At 40.1% G+C, this 20,849-nt stretch overlaps 1 protein-coding gene across 6 annotated transcripts in view; it reads left to right on the top strand.

The window, feature by feature from the left end:
• Window positions 1–20,849, top strand: part of LOC134212592 (zinc finger protein chinmo) — a 271,941-nt gene that overhangs the window by 172,672 nt on the left and 78,420 nt on the right. For all 6 annotated transcript variants that reach the window (XM_062690585.1, XM_062690590.1, XM_062690588.1 and 3 more), the window contains one exon: window positions 12,000–12,233. In XM_062690585.1, coding sequence (XP_062546569.1) covers window positions 12,119–12,233 — 115 coding nt within the window. In that variant the 5' untranslated portion in view covers window positions 12,000–12,118. The remainder of the gene's footprint in view (window positions 1–11,999; window positions 12,234–20,849) is intronic.

Genomic DNA, 20,849 nt, shown 5'->3' with positions numbered 1-20,849 from the left:
GGATGAATTTCCTCTGGAAATTCGGATGAATTTCCTCTGGAAATTCGGATGAATTTCCTCTGGAAATTCGGATGAATTTCCTCTGGAAATTCGGATGAATTTCCTCTGAAATTCGGATGAATTTCCTCTGAAATTCGGATGAATTTCCTCTGAAATTCGGATGAATTTCCTCTGGAAATTGGATGAATTTCCTCTGGAAATTCGGATGAATTTCCTCTGAAATTCGGATGAATTTCCTCTGAAATTCGGATGAATTTCCTCTGAAAGTCGGATGAATTTCCTCTGAAATTCGGATGAATTTCCTCTGAAAGTCGGATGAATTTCCTCTGGAAATTCGGATGAATTTCCTCTGAAAATCGGATGAATTTCCTCTGAAATTCGGATGAATTTCCTCTGAAAGTCGGATGAATTTCCTCTGAAAGTCGGATGAATTTCCTCTGAAAGTCGGATGAATTTCCTCTGAAAGTCGGATGAATTTCCTCTGGAAAGTCGGATGAATTTCCTCTGAAGTCGGATGAATTTCCTCTGGAATTCGGATGAATTTCCTCTGAATTCGGATGAATTTCCTCTGAAATTCGGATGAATTTCCTCTGAAATTCGGATGAATTTCCTCTGAAATTGGATGAATTTCCTCTGAAATTCGGATGAATTTCCTCTGAATTCGGATGAATTTCCTCTGGAAATTCGGATGAATTTCCTCTGAAAGTCGGATGAATTTCCTCTGGAAAGTCGGATGAATTTCCTCTGGAAAGTCGGATGAATTTCCTCTGGAAAGTCGGATGAATTTCCTCTGGAAAGTCGGATGAATTTCCTCTGGAAAGTCGGATGAATTTCCTCTGGAAAGTCGGATGAATTTCCTCTGGAAATTCGGATGAATTTCCTCTGAAATTCGGATGAATTTCCTCTGAAATTCGGATGAATTTCCTCTGAATTCGGATGAATTTCCTCTGAATTGGATGAATTTCCTCTGAAATTCGGATGAATTTCCTCTGGAAATTCGGATGAATTTCCTCTGAAATTCGGATGAATTTCCTCTGGAAATGATGAATTTCCTCTGGAAATGATGTTTCCTCTGAGATCGAATCGTATCTGTTAAGATACAATTGAATTCAATGAATGTACAACCTCTTATGACAAGTGAAGACATTCCACTAAAAGCTCAATATAATTTCCTAACAAAATCCTCTGAAACTCGGATGAATTTCCTGAAAATTCGGATGAATTTCTCTGAAACTCGGATGAATTTTTTCTGGAATTCGGATGAATTTCCTCTGAAATTCAGATGAATTAACTCTGGAAATTTGGATGAATTTCCTCTGGAAATTCGGATGAATTTCCTCTGAAATTCGGATGAATTTCCTCTGAAATTCGGATGAATTTCCTCTGGAAATTCAGATGAATTTCCTCTGGAAATTCGGATGAATTTACTCTGGAAATCCGGATGAATTTCCTCTAGAAAGTCGGATGAATTTCTTCTGGAAATTCGGATGAATTTCCTCTGGAAATTCGGATGAATCTCCTCTGGAGAGACGGGTGTATTTCCCGTGGGACTTCGGATGTATTTCCTCTGGAAATTGGATGAATTTTCTGATGATTTCATCTGATGGATTAATTTCCTCTGAAATTCGGATGAATTTCTCTGGAAATTCGGATGAATTTCCTCTGGAAAGTCGGATGAATTTCTTCTGAAACTCGGATGAATTTCTCTGGAAATTCGGATGAATTTCCTCTGGAAATTCAGATGAATTTCCTCTGAAATTCGGATGAATTTCCTCTGGAAATTCAGATGAATTTCTCTGAAATTCAGATGTATTTCCTCTGCAAATTCGGATGTATTTCCTCTGGAAATTCGGATGAATTTCCTCTGGAAATTTGGATGATTTTTCTCTGGAAATTCGGATGAATTTCCTCTGGAAATCCGGATGAATTTCCTCTAGAAAGTCGGATGAATTTCTTCTGGAAATTCGGATGAATTTCCTCTGGAAATTCGGATGAATTTCCTCTGGAAAGTCGGATGTATTTCCTCTGCAAATTCGGATGTATTTCCTCTGGAAATTCGGATGAATTTCCTCTGGAAATTTGGATGAATTTCCTCTGGAAATTCGGATGAATTTTCTCTGGAAATTCGGATGAATTTCATCTGGAAATTCGGATTAATTTCCTCTGGAAATTCGGATTAATTTCCTCTGGAAATTCGGATGAATTTCCTCTGGAAATTCGGATGAATTTCCTCTGGAAATTTGGATGAATTTCCTCTGGAAATTTGGATGAATTTCTTCTGGAAATTCGGATGAATTTCCTCTGGAAATTCGGATGAATTTTCTCTGGAAATTCGGATGAATTTTCTCTGGAAATTCGGATGAATTTTCTCTGGAAATTTGAAAAAGTATTGACAGAAATAGTCGTATTCTCGTCCTTTTTTTGTGAAGGCTTAACAGACAGGTTTAGAGGATGGTACTCTATGCTACAAATTCTTAGTTCGCACGAGGCTTTATGACGCAAATTTAACATCATTGCGAATAGATTGCGATCGATTACGACGAAAACGATGTATCGATTCTTGTTCAAATATGAGGAAGGCTTTTTCTGCACTAGTTCGATCAATCTATACATCTGTCTTCGGGCTTATGAGTTCGATTCTCGCCGCGAAGCACAGTCTTGTTTTCGGCAATACTCTACCACCTTGAAAACATTCAAAACAATTGTGAAACGCTCAAGAATTTCTAATCCACATGACTTTGTCACCTGAAATTGGGACAATCGACTACTAACCCGAACGCATCAACTTGATCCATCGTAGGTTCAACTGGTCTAATTAGTATTGCAAATGTAGGGAGTAGCTCGATTCCGTTTGGCATCGGTAAACGCAGCTGGAATGGAATAATATTAAACCACCCAAAATACTGCAGTGAGTTTAACGGTGAATCATTCTCGAAGCCCCCGTCAGTGCCTATTAGAGAAGCTTTGACAAGTTCCACCGTAGAGTCAAGTGTTGTACAACATAGCTACCATCAAGTACATGAAGTAGAGAAAGGGAATGACGGAAAAAATAGAAACAAAATAAAGAATACACCACACAGTGGGGACATTTGCATACATACGAATAAATATGCCATTAAACGGAGTGACGTGCGGTTCGCCTCTGCAGTTTGCGCCATTATGTCCCTTTTTGGCTGGATAGGCTCTGCCAAAAGTTTACCACCCAACCGTCCGTGTCGTCGTCGTTACGCAAATTCGGGAAATGTGGTATTCCATCAGGTTGTCGTTTTGGAGTACTAGAAAAAAAAATGCAAATGCAGTTTGGTCTGAAATGTTTCATCGTGGAAAACATTGCCAGTTCCGCGTTGAGGGGTGGGTTACCGTTTTTTTTTATTCATTTATGAGACTTCGAGTGTGTTACAATTACTTACGGGTGGTGTGGTTGCTGCTTCTACGCATTGGGTATCAGCCGCTAGCATTGAGATTACATAATTACTACCGTGCAACTTGCTATCTAATATTAAACTTGCTTTAACTAGCTACAAAAGGGTGTATACCTAGAAATATGCACACGTGTTCTACACCGTATTAGACAAGTCTGATTTCTAGTCTTATTACTGGACAATGATTGATTCAAAACATTCATAAAATACTTCATAATTACATTATTTCAAAAGTTTTTGCTTGATATTTCTGGAGCCCATTAAAAAGAACCTTTTTTATGTAATTTATAAAAAAAAAATGTAGTTGACTTTCTTAATTTGATAATATTTTATTGATTTTGTTAGTTTGATAATATTTTCTATAATTAGCCTAAATTTTGCACACTCATATTTTTTATGAAAAGTCTCTGATACCACAGTTTTCAAGAACTTCCCTTGACTGAATCGAAATCTGATTAAGTCATGAACCAGTCTAATATGCATTTGCCGAAAGGACTAACAACAACGAGTTTTTCCCAACCCGTAAATTCTACTTTCCTTTATCGCAGTCGATAGTGACGTTGGTGGTGGTGGTGATGGTGGCGGGTGCACTGAGTGTGCATGATAAATTACTTTCCCCAACCCTGCAGCGAAACCGACTTGGCACCGATTTGGACCGACTTGGTGCGTTGTGCCGACCGAAATAAGAGAACGTGTTTTCCATTGCTTTTTTTGTTCGTATGGCAACATTATGCTACAACAGCAATGAATGAGGGAGCTCGATGCGTTTGACGTGCGGCGTGCGTGAAAAACTCGGTGTGGAAAATTTAGGGCGGAAACCTGTTTCAGTTTGCGAACGTCTTACGGAGAGTCTCCGGGTCGGGGTCTCTTGATTGATAATGGGCTGTTGTGAATGGAAACAGTCGAACACCATTCTGTGCGTTCAGTTGTAACTGCAATGATTACGTTCTACGGAGCAAGGCTTGATTTACAGAAGCTATTTTACACATGATTCGAGTTGGCAATGCGTGCACTTGAAGGTTGAAACTTTTAAAATTGTTCTCAGGGGTTTGTCGATTATATACAGAAGGCAAGGTGTTACTTATGGTTAGAACTGTGTAAGAACTTTCATAGTTTTGTTTTGGACATGCAATGCTGAAAGTGTTTATTTTTATTTACTCACTGTACTTTTTATTGAAATACTGATCAGGGGAAGTCATGTCGTTGTTTTTCAATTATCACACAATAAAGTGGAATTTGAAAATAAATTTTGGACATTGGAATTATTAATGCAGTGCAATACACCCGATTCTTTTTTTACACGGGGGATGCGTTCCGTGTAAAAAAAGTTTTCAGTTCAAAATTTGAAAATCCGTGTAAAAAAAGTTTTATGATTTCTCGACGAATCATGCAAAATGGAGCAACTTTGCAAAAATTTTGTGTGGGATTTTTTTTACACGGCCGTGTAAAAAAATCCGTGTAAAACAGAATCGGGTGTAATGCCATTTTAGCCATAAATCATTTACCTTGCGCATCCACCAATCTACGGAGCACCTATTTCAATCATCCGTTGAACGCCACAGTCTGATCACATTGCATCGCAATCCGGGCTTTTGGCAATAAATGTTTATAAAAGTCACTGGCACAAGTTTGGTTCATTCGATGCAGGTTTGCAGAAGGCAGTCACGCGTGAGAAATGTGCGTGATCTTTCAAGGTCGCGTCCATCTAAAACCGTTTGTCTAACTCAGAGGTTTCAAAACTTTTTGGATATGCGACCCACCACCTGTGTTGCTGGCGACGAACAATATGTAAACCGCATGAATGTTCCGAAATTTGATAAAGAATAAGATTTCGTTTCTTCTTGTAAAATGTTTCAACTAATGAAAGTTTATTTCACTATATTCCCAAGTCAGAAAACACACTTGATGTGGTTTTTTGTTTGATTGATAGATTTGGCCGAATAAGCCATTAAGCCGGAACCAATCTGGTTGACCATTTGAGCTAAATGGATATATGGCCGAAAATACTGTTTGGACGGAATGGTCGTTTGACAGAAAGGGCCATTTGGCTGAAAATGTAATTTACCCAAACGGTCAATGTTGTTCGGCAGGACAGGTCATTAGCAGGAAAAGTCGTTTGGCCGAATAGGCCATTTGGATGGAACTGCCATTTAACCGTAATGGTCGTTAGCTATTTAGCCGTAATGCACATACGGCCGAACTGACCATTTGGCCAAAAAAGTCGTTTGATCGAATAGGTCATTTTACCGAAAATGCTTCACTACCAGGGTCGTTGCCATTTGGTCGAAAAATGTGATTGCGAAATGTCGCCGAAAATGTCGTTTGCGAAACGGGTCATATGGCCAAAAATGTCGTTTGACCAAACAATAGTGAATGTGAAAAGTGTGTAGTGGAAATGATGCCTTACTTCTCACTTTTCCCAGGGATAGGTGAAAAATGAATAGTGAAGAGTGAAAAAGCAGGGCTTTAGGACAGTTCGTCGAATGACGTTTAGTTGAATGACATTTAGCCGAAAGTACATTTAGTCGAAAGGACATTTAGTCGTACGGACATTTAGTCGAAAGGACATTTAGTCAAATGGAAATTTAGTCGTATGTTGTAAGTGTTTAGGCGATAATAGGTAATTTGTCAAATGGATAATTCGTCAATAGATTTTTGGTAGAATTTGAATAAATAATCCACAAGACTAATGGATAAACTAAAATTCAGTGGACGTGATGAAGTTCAATCAGCAGCGGAAGAAACGAATTGTCAATGAGGAGGATATTTCTCCTGAGCTAACAGAAAACTCTCGCGACCCTGATGTATTATAGAAAATTGAAAACCTTCAGATATAGAAAAATATTAGGTACTGATGGTGAAATATCCTCTATTCTATTTTTCGGCACATTATCAAAAATCAATGATATGAATGTTACTACTTCATCGTAGTCGGCTTTGGAACATTTCGTTGATTGACATTTAGTTTAATGACATTTGACCAAATGGCATTTGGTCAAATGACATTTCGTCGAAAGGGCGTGTAGTCGAAGGGACATTTGGTCGAATGAAAATGGTTTTCTTATTCTTTTCATTGAAACTCTTTCTTTCACTCAATATTTATACAATAATTAATTCAGAATTAAATTGTCTTCCAACCATAATTTGTTTATTATTGGGCGAAAATTTAATTACGACCTAATGGTCATATGAATTTCTGGTGAAATGGTTACTGAATTTCTTTTGATCAGGTGGTCAATATCCAGTTGAGAATATTCTCGGGATATTCACCGTTTTCGTGTTATTTATTCTTTTTATGAACTCATCATTCTTTGGACAATGTTGGAGGAATAATTATGTGACTTTTAGAAACATCGCAGTAAATCTTTTTTTTTATTGTTATTGACTAGAGTTCTTTTCTTTCAAATAGCCATTCGATGGAACGTTATTAGATTAAATGTACCAAGATTTTTATTCGAAAATTCACTCTCAACCAAACGTCTTTCGACCACTTGGTACGATGATTCTTCATTCTAAAATCAGATTTCGACTAAATGTCAATTCGACCAAATGTCCATTCGACGTAGTGTCCTTTCGACCAAACGTCATTAGGCCAAATGTCCTGCGTCTCTAGTGGATTAAAAAAACATTTTCGATTAAATGTCCTTTCGACCAAATGTCCATTCGACGTAATGTTTTTTCGACCAAATGCTATTCGTCGAAATGGTATAGATTCAAAAAGCAAACGTCTCGCTACTCACTTTTATTTTTCACCATTCATTGCTCACATCTCACTTCGAATTTCTCACTTTTCACAGCAAAGACTGACTTCTAACAAAAGCGGTGCGAAGTGAGAAATGATAAGTGATAATTGAGGAGTGAGAACTTAAAAACAAGGAGTGAGAAATGAGAATTAATAAGAAAGACGTCTCATTTATCTTTCCTTATTTCTCTCGACCAAACATCTGAGCGCCGATCCGAAAATTGTCAGCGGCTGCGTTTGTCATACCGGTAGTGTTAAAAAGTCATTTGAGTCCGGTGGTGGCGTGCATCTTTTTTTTTTTTTTCAGGCTAAGGCCGAAGTGGCCTGTGCGGTATATAAGAGTCTTCTCCATTCGGCTCGGTCCATGGCCACACGTCGCCAACCACGCAGTCTACGGAGGGTCCGCAAGTCATCTTCCACCTGATCGATCCACCTTGTCCGCTGCGCACCTCTCCTTCTTGTGCCCGTCGGATCGTTGTCGAAAACCATTTTCACCGGGTTATTGTCCAACATTCTGGCTACGTGCCCGGCCCACCGCAGTCATCCGATTTTCGCGATGTGAACGATGGATGGTTCTCCCAACAGTTGATGGAACTCGTGGTTCATTTGCCTCCTCCACGTACCGTCCGCCATCTGCACCCCACCATAGATGGTATGCAGCACTTTCCTTTCGTTAACTCCTAGTGCGCGTTGGTCCTCCACGAGAATCGTCCAGGTCTCGTGTCCGTAGAGGACTACCGGTCTAATTAGCGTTTTGTAGATTTGTAGGAGGCAGCAGGGACTATGTCCAAGGGCTTGACGATTCCTCCCCAGGCCATCTGCGAGTTGTGGGGCTTGCCCAGGATGTGGTGGGGTTTGACAGTGGGCCCTGTTAAACCTCTATAAAAAGCTGCATGTATCCGCAAGTAGGCCCCACCAAAGCGACCGTGTGCCACTCAAAGCGCACAAGCCCAAGTCCTGGTGTTAGGTGGGACGCTAAACAGCCCTGACATGACGGCCCTCCGACGAGACAGGAGGTTTGCGCAGGCCCAATAAGCCGCCTGGAAAACCAATCATTACGAACAATATAAGAGATAATGCGACTCGATATAATCGGTGGCGTGCATCTGCACTTGATTAAAAAAATCTTTGAATTTTGAATTAACATTCAATTTAATTACCCCGAACCTTTTTGCAAAATTCTTTTTAATTTTTTAACTTCTCCATTTTTTTTATTTTTTCCAAGGATTCTTTATTCAGGCCATGCAGTTCCCCTTGAAATTCATTTCCAGCTTCCACTGCAAAATTTTCCACAAAATATTGAATTCTAACGAAAAATTCCGAAAATTTCCTTGCAAAACTCTTCCCGAGAAACGCTTTGAAATTTCTTTTGAAAACTTTTTGGACATTTCTCGCAAAACTCTTCGGAATTTCTTTGGGGAATTTTTGGAATTTCCTGGGGAAGCATTTCGTATTCTCCGCGGAAATCTATTCAGAATTGCCTTAGGAAACTCTTCAAAAATATTTCCGGAAATTTCTTCGGAATTTGTTAGAGAAACTCCTCGGGATTTCTTTGGGAAACGCTTCAAACTTTCCTCGGAGAACTCCTCGACAATTTTTCAGGAAACTATTCGGAATTTCCTCGTAAAACTCTTAGTAAATTTTTCAAGATACTTTTCGGAAAGGCAACAAAATAAAATTCCCATAAAGAATTAAAAATTTCCCATAACGAATCAGGAATATTCCAATAAAGAAATCATGGCATAAGCAATAAATAAATATAAAATTTCCCTAAATAATGCAGAAATTCCATAAACAATTAAGAATTTTCCACGAAACAAAATTGATTAGCACTTTTTAAAGCAAAAATTGCATTTATGGAAGAAGAATTTTCCACAAAAAAATTCCATAAAAAATACAAAAAGCAGAAAAGTGTTTTTTTTTTCTATTTTTTGCGAAAATTTTGTAATGGTTTCTTGCTAATATTATTTATATATTTATATTTATTTATGAAAATTTGCCAATTTATTTTTGTTTCAATGGAACATTTTGATTTCGTTATGAAAAATTCTTTTTTTAATGGCTATTTTTGATTTAAGAAGTGCTAATTTATTTTTGTTTAGTGGAAAACTCTTAATTGTTAATATAATTTTGCATTATTTGGGGAAATTCAATATTTATTGATTGATTTCTGATTTCTTTATTGCCAAATTCATATATTTTTTGAACGATAGTTTCAATTTATTCGGGGTAGTTTTTATTTTGGCCTGTCGAAAATTTCTCTGGGACCAGACTAGTAGATGGTAACAGATGTTTATCAGGACTTGTTATTTTGTTACCGCAATTTTTCATATCAGAAGTTGTTATAAAACATGTTCCGTCAATATTTAAAATAACAAAAAAATGTTACAAAATTCCTTCTGGTTTTAACAAAAATATAGCTCGATGAGTTATGTAAAGTGACGTCGCTAGATACTTATTTAAATGCAGTATTGGTCGTCAGGTCCACGACTCTGAAATAACGTTCTGGCGGCGTCGCATGAATCACGAGTTGTACCAGGTGTATAAAAGGCTGGATATTGTTAAGCTTGTACAACACGGCAGACTACGGTGGGCTGAACACGTTGTTCGTATGCCGGAAGAACGTCAAGCGAAGATAATATTTAGTAGAGAACCCGGAAGAGGCCGCAGGCTTCGTGGAAGGCCGCGTACACGGTGGCTTCTTGCAGTTGAAGATGATTTGAGGGTACTCAACGTTCAGGGCGACTGGAAGCGATTGACCTAGGATCGAGTCCAGTGGAGAAGGATATTCCATTCGGCGAAGGTTCATTGAAGAGCTGTAGCCCATCAAATATCAAATATCAAATAAAATAATTATGTAAAGTAAAGAAAATAACTCAATTTATTTCAAATCACGTTATTGAAAAGAACAAAGTGATCACTTGCTGTGTTACAAGTGTTGCTATTCGTATTAATTAATCACATTTTGTTAAAGTCTTGTTATGGCAATCATGAAATTTTCTGTTCTTCGTCCGGGGCAGGAAATTCATGGCAAAATTGTTGCATATATTGTTATTTGTAAGACATGGTCATATAATTGTGATATAATTTTGTTATGACTACCTGGTGGAGAAGCTCTTAGAATTTTTAAGGATTTTTTTTAAATGTTTTGATTTTTTGGATTTTTCTCACGAAACTTTTCAAATATTTCTTAAAACTTTTCTGAAATTCCTCGAGTAAATCTTCGATTTTTTTTTTGAAATTCTTCGAAAATATTTCGGAAGACTCACTTTGAAATTTCTTCGGAAAGCCCTTCGGATTTTCCTTGGAATTTTTTTCTAGAAGATATTCGAGAAACTCTTCGGAATTTTCTCGGGAATCTCTTGAGAAGACATGATGAACTCTTACACTGAAAAAAAAAACACAAATATCACACAAAAGCTCCGGATTTTTTGAAACTTTTCAGAATTTCGGGAAAAGCTTCGAAACTTCCTCGGAAAACTGTTAGACATTTTCTCACGAAACTTTTCGGAAGTTTTTCGGGAAACATTTCGTTAATTTATTGAGAAACGAAACGTTTTTAAATTTCCTCTGGAAACGTTTGGGATATTCCTTTGAAGACTCTAAAATTTCCTCGGGAAAAGCTTCGAAATTTCTTCAGGAAACTCTTCAAAAATGTCTCGGGAAACTCTTCGGAATTTTCTCATGAAACTAATCGGAAAATCCTCAGAAATTTCTTCGAATTTTTCCCGTCAAACTCTTTGGGATTTCCTCGGAAAAATCCGGAATCCCCTCAGAAATTTCTATGAAATTTTCCCGGGATTACCGGAATTTTGAGCTTAAGTGATAAACTATAGATCAGCGGCCTGATAAATCCTCAATAGCGGCCAGTCTATGAAAAATGTCGGTGGTGGCGTGACGCCAAAAACTGTCAGGGCGGCGCATACCTCTAATTTTCGGTCAAATGGCCCTTTCTGCAGTATGATCCGTTCGGCCAAGTGGCCCTTTCTGTCAAACGACCATTTAGGCCGAACGACGTGTACGGCCTAATGACCTATGCGGACAAAATACCAGTTGAATTGTATGTCCCTTTCGAAAAAATAACATTTTCGGTCAAACCGGTTTATGTTTAATAACCGTTTCGGTTGACCATCGAATTTGGCCAAACGTCCTTTCCTTGAACAATTCACAGTCTCTGAATTCCTGAAGAAAGTTAACTATACACCGTATCGTAGGATAGTGGGCCCTTGTTAGCTTGTCATAAATATTGAAAGAATCTAAAAACAAAAGCTGATTACTGCGGTTGAAAAGGGTCATCGCTCACTCAATTTGGCAATCTCTATGCAAATGTACGACCCTATAGAAGTTTAGAGGGTTGCAGAACGCTGTACGAAAACGTCGATGTGGTTACCATCCGCGAGAACCCTGCAGACGAATACTCCAGCATCGAACACGAGATCATCGACGGTGTCGTTAAGAGCATCAAGCTTTTCACCGAGGGACAATGGTGTAACAAAAATTAGCTACGAGACACTTTAGGTGGACGTTCCATTGAATGCAAAACTATTACCCGCGAATATTTTTTGTCAAAAGCAATTGATTGTGATACACAGAAACCTAATTTGTTTCAATTATCAAGGACAAATATAACTTAATCGAATATCGAAAAATGTTGAAAGATACATTTTGTACTATTCTCTCCTAAACCTCTCAGTTAGGCAACATTCTTTGATGTGAGCAGAGAGCGATTTCTTTTATTGCGTTTAGCTTACGATGGAGACGCATGGCTGTCCATTTGTTTTCAAATTTTCTAACGCACCACTTTCATTCTCTCCTCCTCTCTCTCCCTATTCCAGAACACGACAGTCCATCACGAGTGACGGGTCACCAGGAGAGCACAGCAGCAGTACCATAATCTCGCATTGTTCCCGTCGCAAAAACCGTCAAGCTGAATTCGCCAAAGTCGGTCGTCAAGATGGATCAGCAGCAGTACTGCCTCAAATGGAGCAACTACTCGTCGAACCTGGCGGCGGCCTTTTCCAATCTGTTCGATTCGGCAACGCTGACAGACGTCACGTTAGTCTGCGGAGGTGAGTTCCTGTTTTGTCATTTCTATTGAATACTTCCAACTTATTCGGGTACTACTCGTCGGAAAGTTTTACCACCCATCTCGTTTCCCGTCCTCTGTATGAAGTCATAATATTTGCATAAACAATCTTGAATTACCGTACGAGCCAGTTGTTGTGTTAGCCGATATCCGACCATAGGGGGACTTGTCAAATTTATCCGCCGGTCAAGCGCTACTCGCACACAAAACCTGTCACAGCGCAATGACCGGCCATATCCTGTCCAGACGGGAACGCCGACTACGACCACGACAAGGAAGTTTGACGCAAAGATAATAGCCTATCCCGTTACCTTCCGGGAAATGGCATCCGCTTCTCTTGGAAGCGGTATAGCCGGCTGTTAAATTTAGCTTGAAATGCTCCCAAACCCCCTTTTGTGCTGTACAAATCGTCCGGTGGTTCACGCGAAAGTAGGTATTTCGCGAAATCCTTCGCCAAAAATTCTACTCCAATGCTGCCGTCGCGCGGGAAGGATTTTCAAAGGATTAGACATTTATTTTATATTTTTATTGTGTTTGCGATGCGTGGTTCGGAGTCGTTGTCGTCATCCTCGATGACGTGACTCCCAGAACCGAATTCGTTTTTTTTGCGCTGCTTCTCCAAGTACGCATCCTACAAACTGTCATCGCGCGGTGGTGTGTTTGAAAGGAATTTTCATATGTGTATCGTCGTTCTTTGCCTTTCGCCGTCGAAGCTTTCCTGTTCCGTAATGATAGAAGGCGGGGTTTGAATGGGCCTGTGAACAATACTGGCAATGCTTTCGGTATTTGGATCTGGTTCGCTGGTACAGGTCGTCATCAGCCACCAGGCATGTAGGCATGCCTTTCAATGTTGACAATCGCGGAAATTAATTTTTGTCGCGCATTTGTTTTTTTTTTTCTTCAGCAACCGGTACTGCAATCCGCACTCGCTCAACCAGGGTGAAACTCTTCCAGTTTCAGTTCATTTACGCGGGCAAACATTCGCTGATTAGTAGGACCCAGTGCTGTAGGCTGTCACTGCTGCTTGCTTTCGAATGCGAAGTGGCTCCCATCACATATGATGGGAGTTCGCTAGCTTGGAGCGCGGGCTCTAGCCGGTCGGGTGATGCTGTCATCACATCGTTGGATGGTTGGCAAGCACCTCACATAATTGAGCCGAGAGGATTAAAATTTAATAATGTCCAGTCTGTCCTGCCGGTGGTGGATGACGGCTTGGCGTCGAGAACTACGTGACAGCACTTGGCAGCAGCATCAGCAGTAGCGATAAAATGTGTGTTATGAAAATTAAGAATAATGGCTTCCATTTGGTGTTTGTGAAAGTTGTTTTGTGACACGAGTGGATGCAAAAATTGTTTCTGTTTCTTTTCTTTTTTTTTTGGTTTTCTTCGGGTTGTAAAGTGGAACTGGTGTAGCAAAAATTGACTCCAATTTCCACTGCTTTGATGATTTGTAGGATGTAAAAACAAGAATGTTAGGCTTCAGTTTCTTCCAGGCATTGCAATATCATCTGAGCACAGGATATTATCTTTGCTTGTGCAAAGATATTATCCCTAATCAAAGAGCACTCTGGAAAGATATTATCATTTGAGCATTGGATGATGATCCTGATAGCCAGACTTTCCTTGGTTATGTAAAAGATGGCTTTGGCACATTTTGATCTAAGGACTGTTCAGTTTATTAAGAGGACACTTTTGCATAACGGTATTATACAGTCAGATTGATCAAATTCGATGGAGTTTGCTTTTTCGTATATTATAATACACTGTCAATCAACTGTAATTTTTGATAAGAGATAAAACAGTTTAAATCCAACAAAATGGCGCCTATTGTCAAAGCTTCTCGAATTTCGCGTAAACATAAGCTTCCCAACAGATTTTTTTATAAGCAAAATTGACAGTTTGTAAGAAAATTGTAAATCGGCATGTCAACAAAATCATCAAGAAGATCGGAAAGAAACACACTGTCAATGATTTGTTGATATCTAAAAACAGTAGAGCCTGTGGCAGCCCGAAAACGGAATATAAACGGTTGGAGCTGTTGAAAATTCAATAAATTGAGATTGTTATGAATATCCCAAATTACTGAGTTAGAATTGTTTCGTTGATAATTGGATTTCATTTCTAGAAGGTCAGATAATATATTCAACAAAAAGAAAACAGATTTCGAAAAAGATTGATGGTTTGAAAAACATCGACAATATAAAGTGTCCTCTTTATAAACTGAACAGTCCTTATTGGGCAAAATACACCTAGTGCTAAAATTTGACCATCAGAACAGAAGGAAATCAGACTGTTCAATTGTTCATATTTATCCCTGAAAGTGCAAAATAAAACATTCAGTATCCTATTTCATCAAAACAATTCCGAGATAAAGCAGATTTCTTACGACCAGATGTTAAGGGAATCGAGCTTTATTCACTTCAACGGAATCAACCCGGAGCATCTCCTGAGTTTTCGGAAAAGATTGATGAACTGTATTGCCATTTACTAAGTCATCAGGAACGTCCTCACAGCCAATTTAGGGTAAGGAAAAGGAAGTTTATTCGACCCTCAGTGCTACAAGATACCAAGGAATCCTCTGTGTCTTCGTGAGCACCACGAGAAAGAAATAGTTCGGGAAGATTATCCAAAGAAAGTTGCATTATAAGCAACACAATTTCTGTTTTGTTTGGCAGAAAATCGAATATGTAATTTTGCCGAAATAACCATTAGACCGAAATGGACATACGACCGAAAATGTCGTTCAGTCGAACTAGCCATTTGGCCGAAAATATTATTTGCTCTGTTTATTATTTGGCCGAAATGGCCGTTTGGACCTGTTCGCACAACTTATCGTCGTCTTCGCGGTTTCTGCTGCTTGCTTGCAGTAAGAGGACAGCGCAAAGAAGAGCATCGTGCATAGCTGTTATTCATTCGTTTGATTAGTTTTGAGTGTATCGCGCCATCAGCCCGAACGTCTTGCAGATATCGGTTGGCAATTTGGTGCATAGTTAATCTTATTAGACTTAAATTTGAATGTTTGTGCGCACGTCCCCATTAATTTGGTATTGGGTGTATTGTTTTCGACTTTAAAATAAATGTCTCGTACAGTTTCGCAATAGTAACCTCCGAGCTACGCTGCCTATCGGAGGTAATAAATTCATAGTCCAGTCTGAACCAATGTTTCCTTTATTCGTCGCCCCGAGAATCACCGTAAACAATAACACAACGGAGGGGCGCCCCACCCTGGACGAAGCAGGACCATTCGGCCGAAAATGCCATTTTACCGAACAGGTACCTAATATTACCGAAAATTCTGACTAATAAGTAGTGCAAAGTGAGAAATTAAAAGTGAGAAGTAAGAAATAGGAACTATACGGAGAATATGTTTCTATTCTCACTTCCCAAGAGAATTGAGAAGTCTTTCTTCCAATTCCTAATTCCTCAATTTTAACTGTGAAAAGCAAGTGAGAAACGGGAGTGATAAATGATGAAAGATGAATGAGAAGTGAGATGTCTCACTTCTCTCCTATCAGCATAATTCAGGCCGATTTGGTTAATGTAACTCATACGCGACTGAATTTGAACGAATTTAAGTAAGAGAACCTTGTGCTCAACATGTGTGCTGCTTGGGTCACTTCTCACTTCTCATTTCTTATTCCTGACTGAGAAAAATCAGATGTGTAGTGAGAAATTACAAGTGAGAAATGCGGAATGATGAGTGAGAAATGATACGTCTCACTTCTCATTTCTCACTTTTCTCGTCGTCAACATAGTGCCGATGTTTGACTGTATGTGCCGCTCTAGGATACTGGGGCTCGTGTTCGGTGGCATTCAAATTCTGCACGAACTGCGTTTGTGTTGGAGAGCACGAGGCTCTGAATATATGCCACATCCATGACCATCGTGTCCACAGGAAAATCTGTAGAATCCCGCCATAGATATAGCAGAGCGCTGCGGTGTTCTTTTCGTACTATCAGTTGATGGAACATTTCTTGCACATCCGCTGCAATGGCCACTCCTCGCTCACGGAAAGGGTACAGCACATGCAATTATAGTGTCAATAAGTCAGGCCCTCCATCAGCATCGTGTTGAGTGACCCTCTATCGACGGTGGCAGCAGCATCCCAGACCAACCGGACTTTGTTAGGCTTTTTTGGAGTTCAATACCACGCCCAACGGTAGATACCACGTACGGCGAGGATCAAAGTCCTCTGACGTGGCTTTATGAGAATAGCCTTTCTCCTTGTATTCCTTTATCTGATTCCGGACATTGTCATACAATTTCGCGTTTTTGTGTAGTCGTCGCTCAAGATATTCCATCCGCTTGACGGCCATTAGCTTATTGTCTGGAAATTCGAGGCTATCGTACTTCCACAACAAAGCTGTTTCGAAACGGCCGCTAAACGTTCGCACAGTTGACCCATTGAGAATGGATAATGCTCGTTGCTCCTCGACTCCTTTCACTACAAGGGGCCACTGTGACACCTAGGCTTTCCAGAGTTAAGAACTTACGAACGTAATCGTGGAGATCTTGATCCACTTGTTTGGTACAAATTAACATCTGCCTATGCGGAAAGGTGATCTCGGTCCCTCGTCGGCTTCCATAGACAACCCAACCCAATTCACGTCCTTCTCTTATCTTGAAGCATGCGAGTAGATGCACGCTGTTGTGACCGATTAGAATACCGGAGGAAGCAGCTTCCAAATCCCGAACCGGTAAATTTTGGAGGTGTGCAAACTGCTTTGCTAATTCGTCGATCTTCATCGTTTGCTCTGGTAGACCAAGATTACGACCTTGTACACCTACGATGCTTGGTTTTCGTCGATCTTCATCGTTTGCTCTGGCAGACCAAGATTACGACCTTGTACACCTACGATGCTTGGTTTTCCCTTCACCCGAAACTTCAAGCGACACCATCCGGGTGTTGGAATAGTTCTACTTGATTCCTCAAGTCCAATGAACACAAAGTGATTCGGCGACACCATCTAGTCCGAGCACGTCAGTTAGCTTGTCATCTATCAGTGACACAGACGACCCATCATCCAGAAATGTGTATGTGTCGAGTTTTCCTTTTCGTCCATAAAGAGTCACGGGAATTATTCTGATAAGGTTGAACGATAACGGCCGACGATGAATAGATACTGTAGCGTTTTTCCCTGTGTCTAGCTGCTTCGGTTCCGAAGAACTTTTATCATGGAGAAGTCGATGATGACGTTTTGGGCATCGATCTATTCCAGAAACTTGGTCCTTACACGGCTACCGCATATGGAACGCGAGACACCGACCGCATAGACTATTCTTCTTTGCCATGGAGATTCTTTTGAGCAGTCCACATGCTTCAATTGGATGTTGTTTATTTTTGCATGAAGGACATTATGCTCAAATTTCTTAGCCTTTGGTAGCATCCGATCTCGGCAAGTCTGCGTCTCTATATGTTCCAGGGGTTCCCCATTGTCTTCCAAATGATTCTGGTTTAGTATGTGCACTGATATACACACGGTCCTTAACCTTCGCTCGATCCCCTTGGACTACTTTAGGAACTCCTCCATTCCATGGCATCACACTACTAGTGGCTGTAACGACGTTCGCCATACAGGATCCAAATACACTCAGATCCACCAATGGGAGTTGACTTTGAAATATCGCCCAGTAAAATTTTACTTGCAGTCGGCAACTTATCGACGAATTCCTGCAGGAGAACAGGATTCGAAAGGTGGTTATCCAATCCTATTGCTTTCAAATGCCCGCACAAGTTTTGCACCACCAAACCGAAACAAACGATTTGCTCGGGTCTACCATATAGGAGCTGCAGTGTCGACAAAACTTGTGCCACCGTAGAGGGATGTAGCAGGTAGCTACTAACCGCTTCCTTGGCACTTCCCTTTAGGCATCTTTGAAGACGGAGTAGGTTCTCGGAGTCGGAGTAGCCACAAGCTTGTGTGGAATGGTTAAAACTGCTGACAAAAAGAAGCCAGTCAACCGGATCACCCGTGAAAATTGGTAGCTCCTTACTTTTACTGTCTGGCTGCGAGCTGTTGGGATGTAAGACTCTATTGGGGAAAATGAAACGTTGTTCAAATCATGAGGAGTCGAGACTAGGGGGCACGGATTAGGTACTAAATTATGTATCGGTGGTGCCCTAATCGAAGATGGAGTACCGGAAAATTGATATACTGAATCGTAGTCGGATCGCAATTCAACGGGAGTGTTGATCCATAGGTTCGTAGAAGTTCTGGTCTTGGAGGTTGACGTCATGTGGATGCGACTGAGTACCGCCTAGCAAAGCATCACTCATCGGATTTCCACTGAAACGATTCGAGATGTTACCGTGCACAGGAAGCGAGTGTTGTTAGAAACCGCTAACGTACCAGATGTCTTCTTGGGATGGGGTCCGTGCATTTCTACGATTATCGACGAGAATCGGTCTCGTGACTTTTGAAAAATCCTCCGGCATTTGTTTCCCGCTCGAAATTTGACGCATGTGTTGATGTGCCGACACGCACTGGATGCTAGTCGATTTTAATTGGTCGTCCTTCTCCTGACGTAAGCGCTCCAGTTCCATATGGCGTTTCAATATTGCTTCCTGCTGCTGCTTTATCAGGGTGTCTTGTCTTTGTCAATGCAGCTCATGTTCTAGGTCAGCCAATTCAAGTTGTTTTTAGAGGAAACGTTGCTCCTGCTCCTGTTCATGAGCTTGCATCTGCTGCTTCCGCTCTTGATTCCGCAGTGCTCTATCATCTCTCTGCATCTCTAACCGATTCAATTGGTTAACCAGCTCCATAGGGTATCATCACTAGTGTCCAATCTACAAAGTACACCGTAACTATGCTGTACTATGCTGTACTATGCTGCTATTGTCTTTTTACCAATCAATTCTAATTTCTTCGTTCTCGCTTCTCATTTCTTACTTGTTACTTCTCACTGTGAAAGGTGAGAAATGAGAAGTAAGAATTGAAGAGGAATGTCTGAGGAGTCAGGCGCGAAACGAAACCAAACGAAAAAAAAATCTTTGCCTGTAGAGTAGATTTTGGCAAATTTTGATCACCATTTCCAGCACTCCTAAATAGCGCCACGGGGATACAACGACCTGTTTGGCAAAACGACTTTATCGGCCAAAAGATCTGTTCTGCATACGACTGTTTCGACCAAACATAACTTTTGGTCACAATTGCGCACAAAACGCACAACTGTCATTTTTATTTTTTCACGCATGCTGCGACGCAGCAAAACTAAATCAACAAAAATGACAGATATGCGTTGCTTCCGTATCGAGTGGTGTGCCCCCGAAAACGCGAGCACTTCGAAACTTGGATTCCGTCAGGAGTGACCTTAAGGGTCAGAAAGCTTTAGGGGAACTCGTAAAACACCTTTAAACAAAATTATGGAGAAATTTTCATGTCGCTCAAAAGCAAACATCCTTGCGCTCGAACTGAGGTTTGTGGAGGTTATAAAACAGGAACGTATTATTGAAACAGTGCTGAGGAAATGTAGACAAGTATTCCTGGCAGAAATTGTTAAGGAATTTTTGAAACATGAAATCTTTTTGTACCTTTCCATTGACTCGACGTAGAGTCAAGTACGAGACACTGAAGACGACCTTACTGTTGAGGTCGAAATACGTATCTGTTAAGGTACAATCAAGTGGTGAAATGTGGGAAGCTACAAACTCGTCTTATGACAAGTGAAGACATTCCACTAAAAAGCTCGAAATAATTTTCTTAAAATCTTTTCAATATATATAGAATTGTGAGCCTGCTAGGTAGATTTTGAGATTCGTGATGATCAATGAGGGGCACAGTTGTATGGAAAAACGCAAACTTCATCAAAACAAGTGAGATTAAGGATTTCTGGATCATTTTGGGACCCCATTGGTGCAAAATATGGACTTGAATAATTGCGTCCTGTCTTTCCGCATCGTGTTTTAAATTTTTATGAAAATAAGTATGGGAAAACGTACTTTTTTACATTATTTTTTTAGTGGCTTCAATTTATCGTCAATCACGTGACTCAATACGTTGGCATATAATTTGACAAATGCCAAAACACTTTGCCAAAGAATGTACAAAAAATGCTATTACGGTTCGAAAATTGATTGTTCAAATCAAATGCAAGAAATCAAATTTTCTGTCAGCACATATGGTTGTCAGGTTGCAAATCCCATCTTCCTTCGTGTCGGAATTTTTACTTTGTGAAATGATTCCGAATAACCCCGCAACGAACGTTCTTTAGCAAGGTATTTTTTGGCATACTTTGGATTATGCTTTAACGCAATGTGTCACTTGGTTTACGATAAACTAAAACCTCTAGAAGTAAAAATGCAAAAATATACGTTCTCCCAATTTAATGTCCATACAAACTTCAAACGCGATGCGGAAAGCAAGGAAGCAACCAATCGGGCCCAAATTCTGCACAGCTGTTTGGGAAACAGAATAGTTTCGGAAAACCAATGATTTGAAAGAATGACCATGACGCCCCACTTCAGTGATGAATTTCGTCAGTGTATTGGATAAAATGTCGCATGTAAGGTTCCCGAGGCTTTTAGGTTGATATAGGTTCTATCGGGTATTGTTCGACAAAAAGCCTCGGTTTCACCTTTGCCTTTAAGTAGCATTGAGGCT

Source organism: Armigeres subalbatus, chromosome 2 (assembly GCF_024139115.2).
Source record: "Armigeres subalbatus isolate Guangzhou_Male chromosome 2, GZ_Asu_2, whole genome shotgun sequence".
NCBI classification, from domain to species: Eukaryota; Metazoa; Arthropoda; class Insecta; order Diptera; family Culicidae; genus Armigeres; species Armigeres subalbatus.
This window is presented reverse-complemented; position numbering and strand designations above follow the sequence as displayed.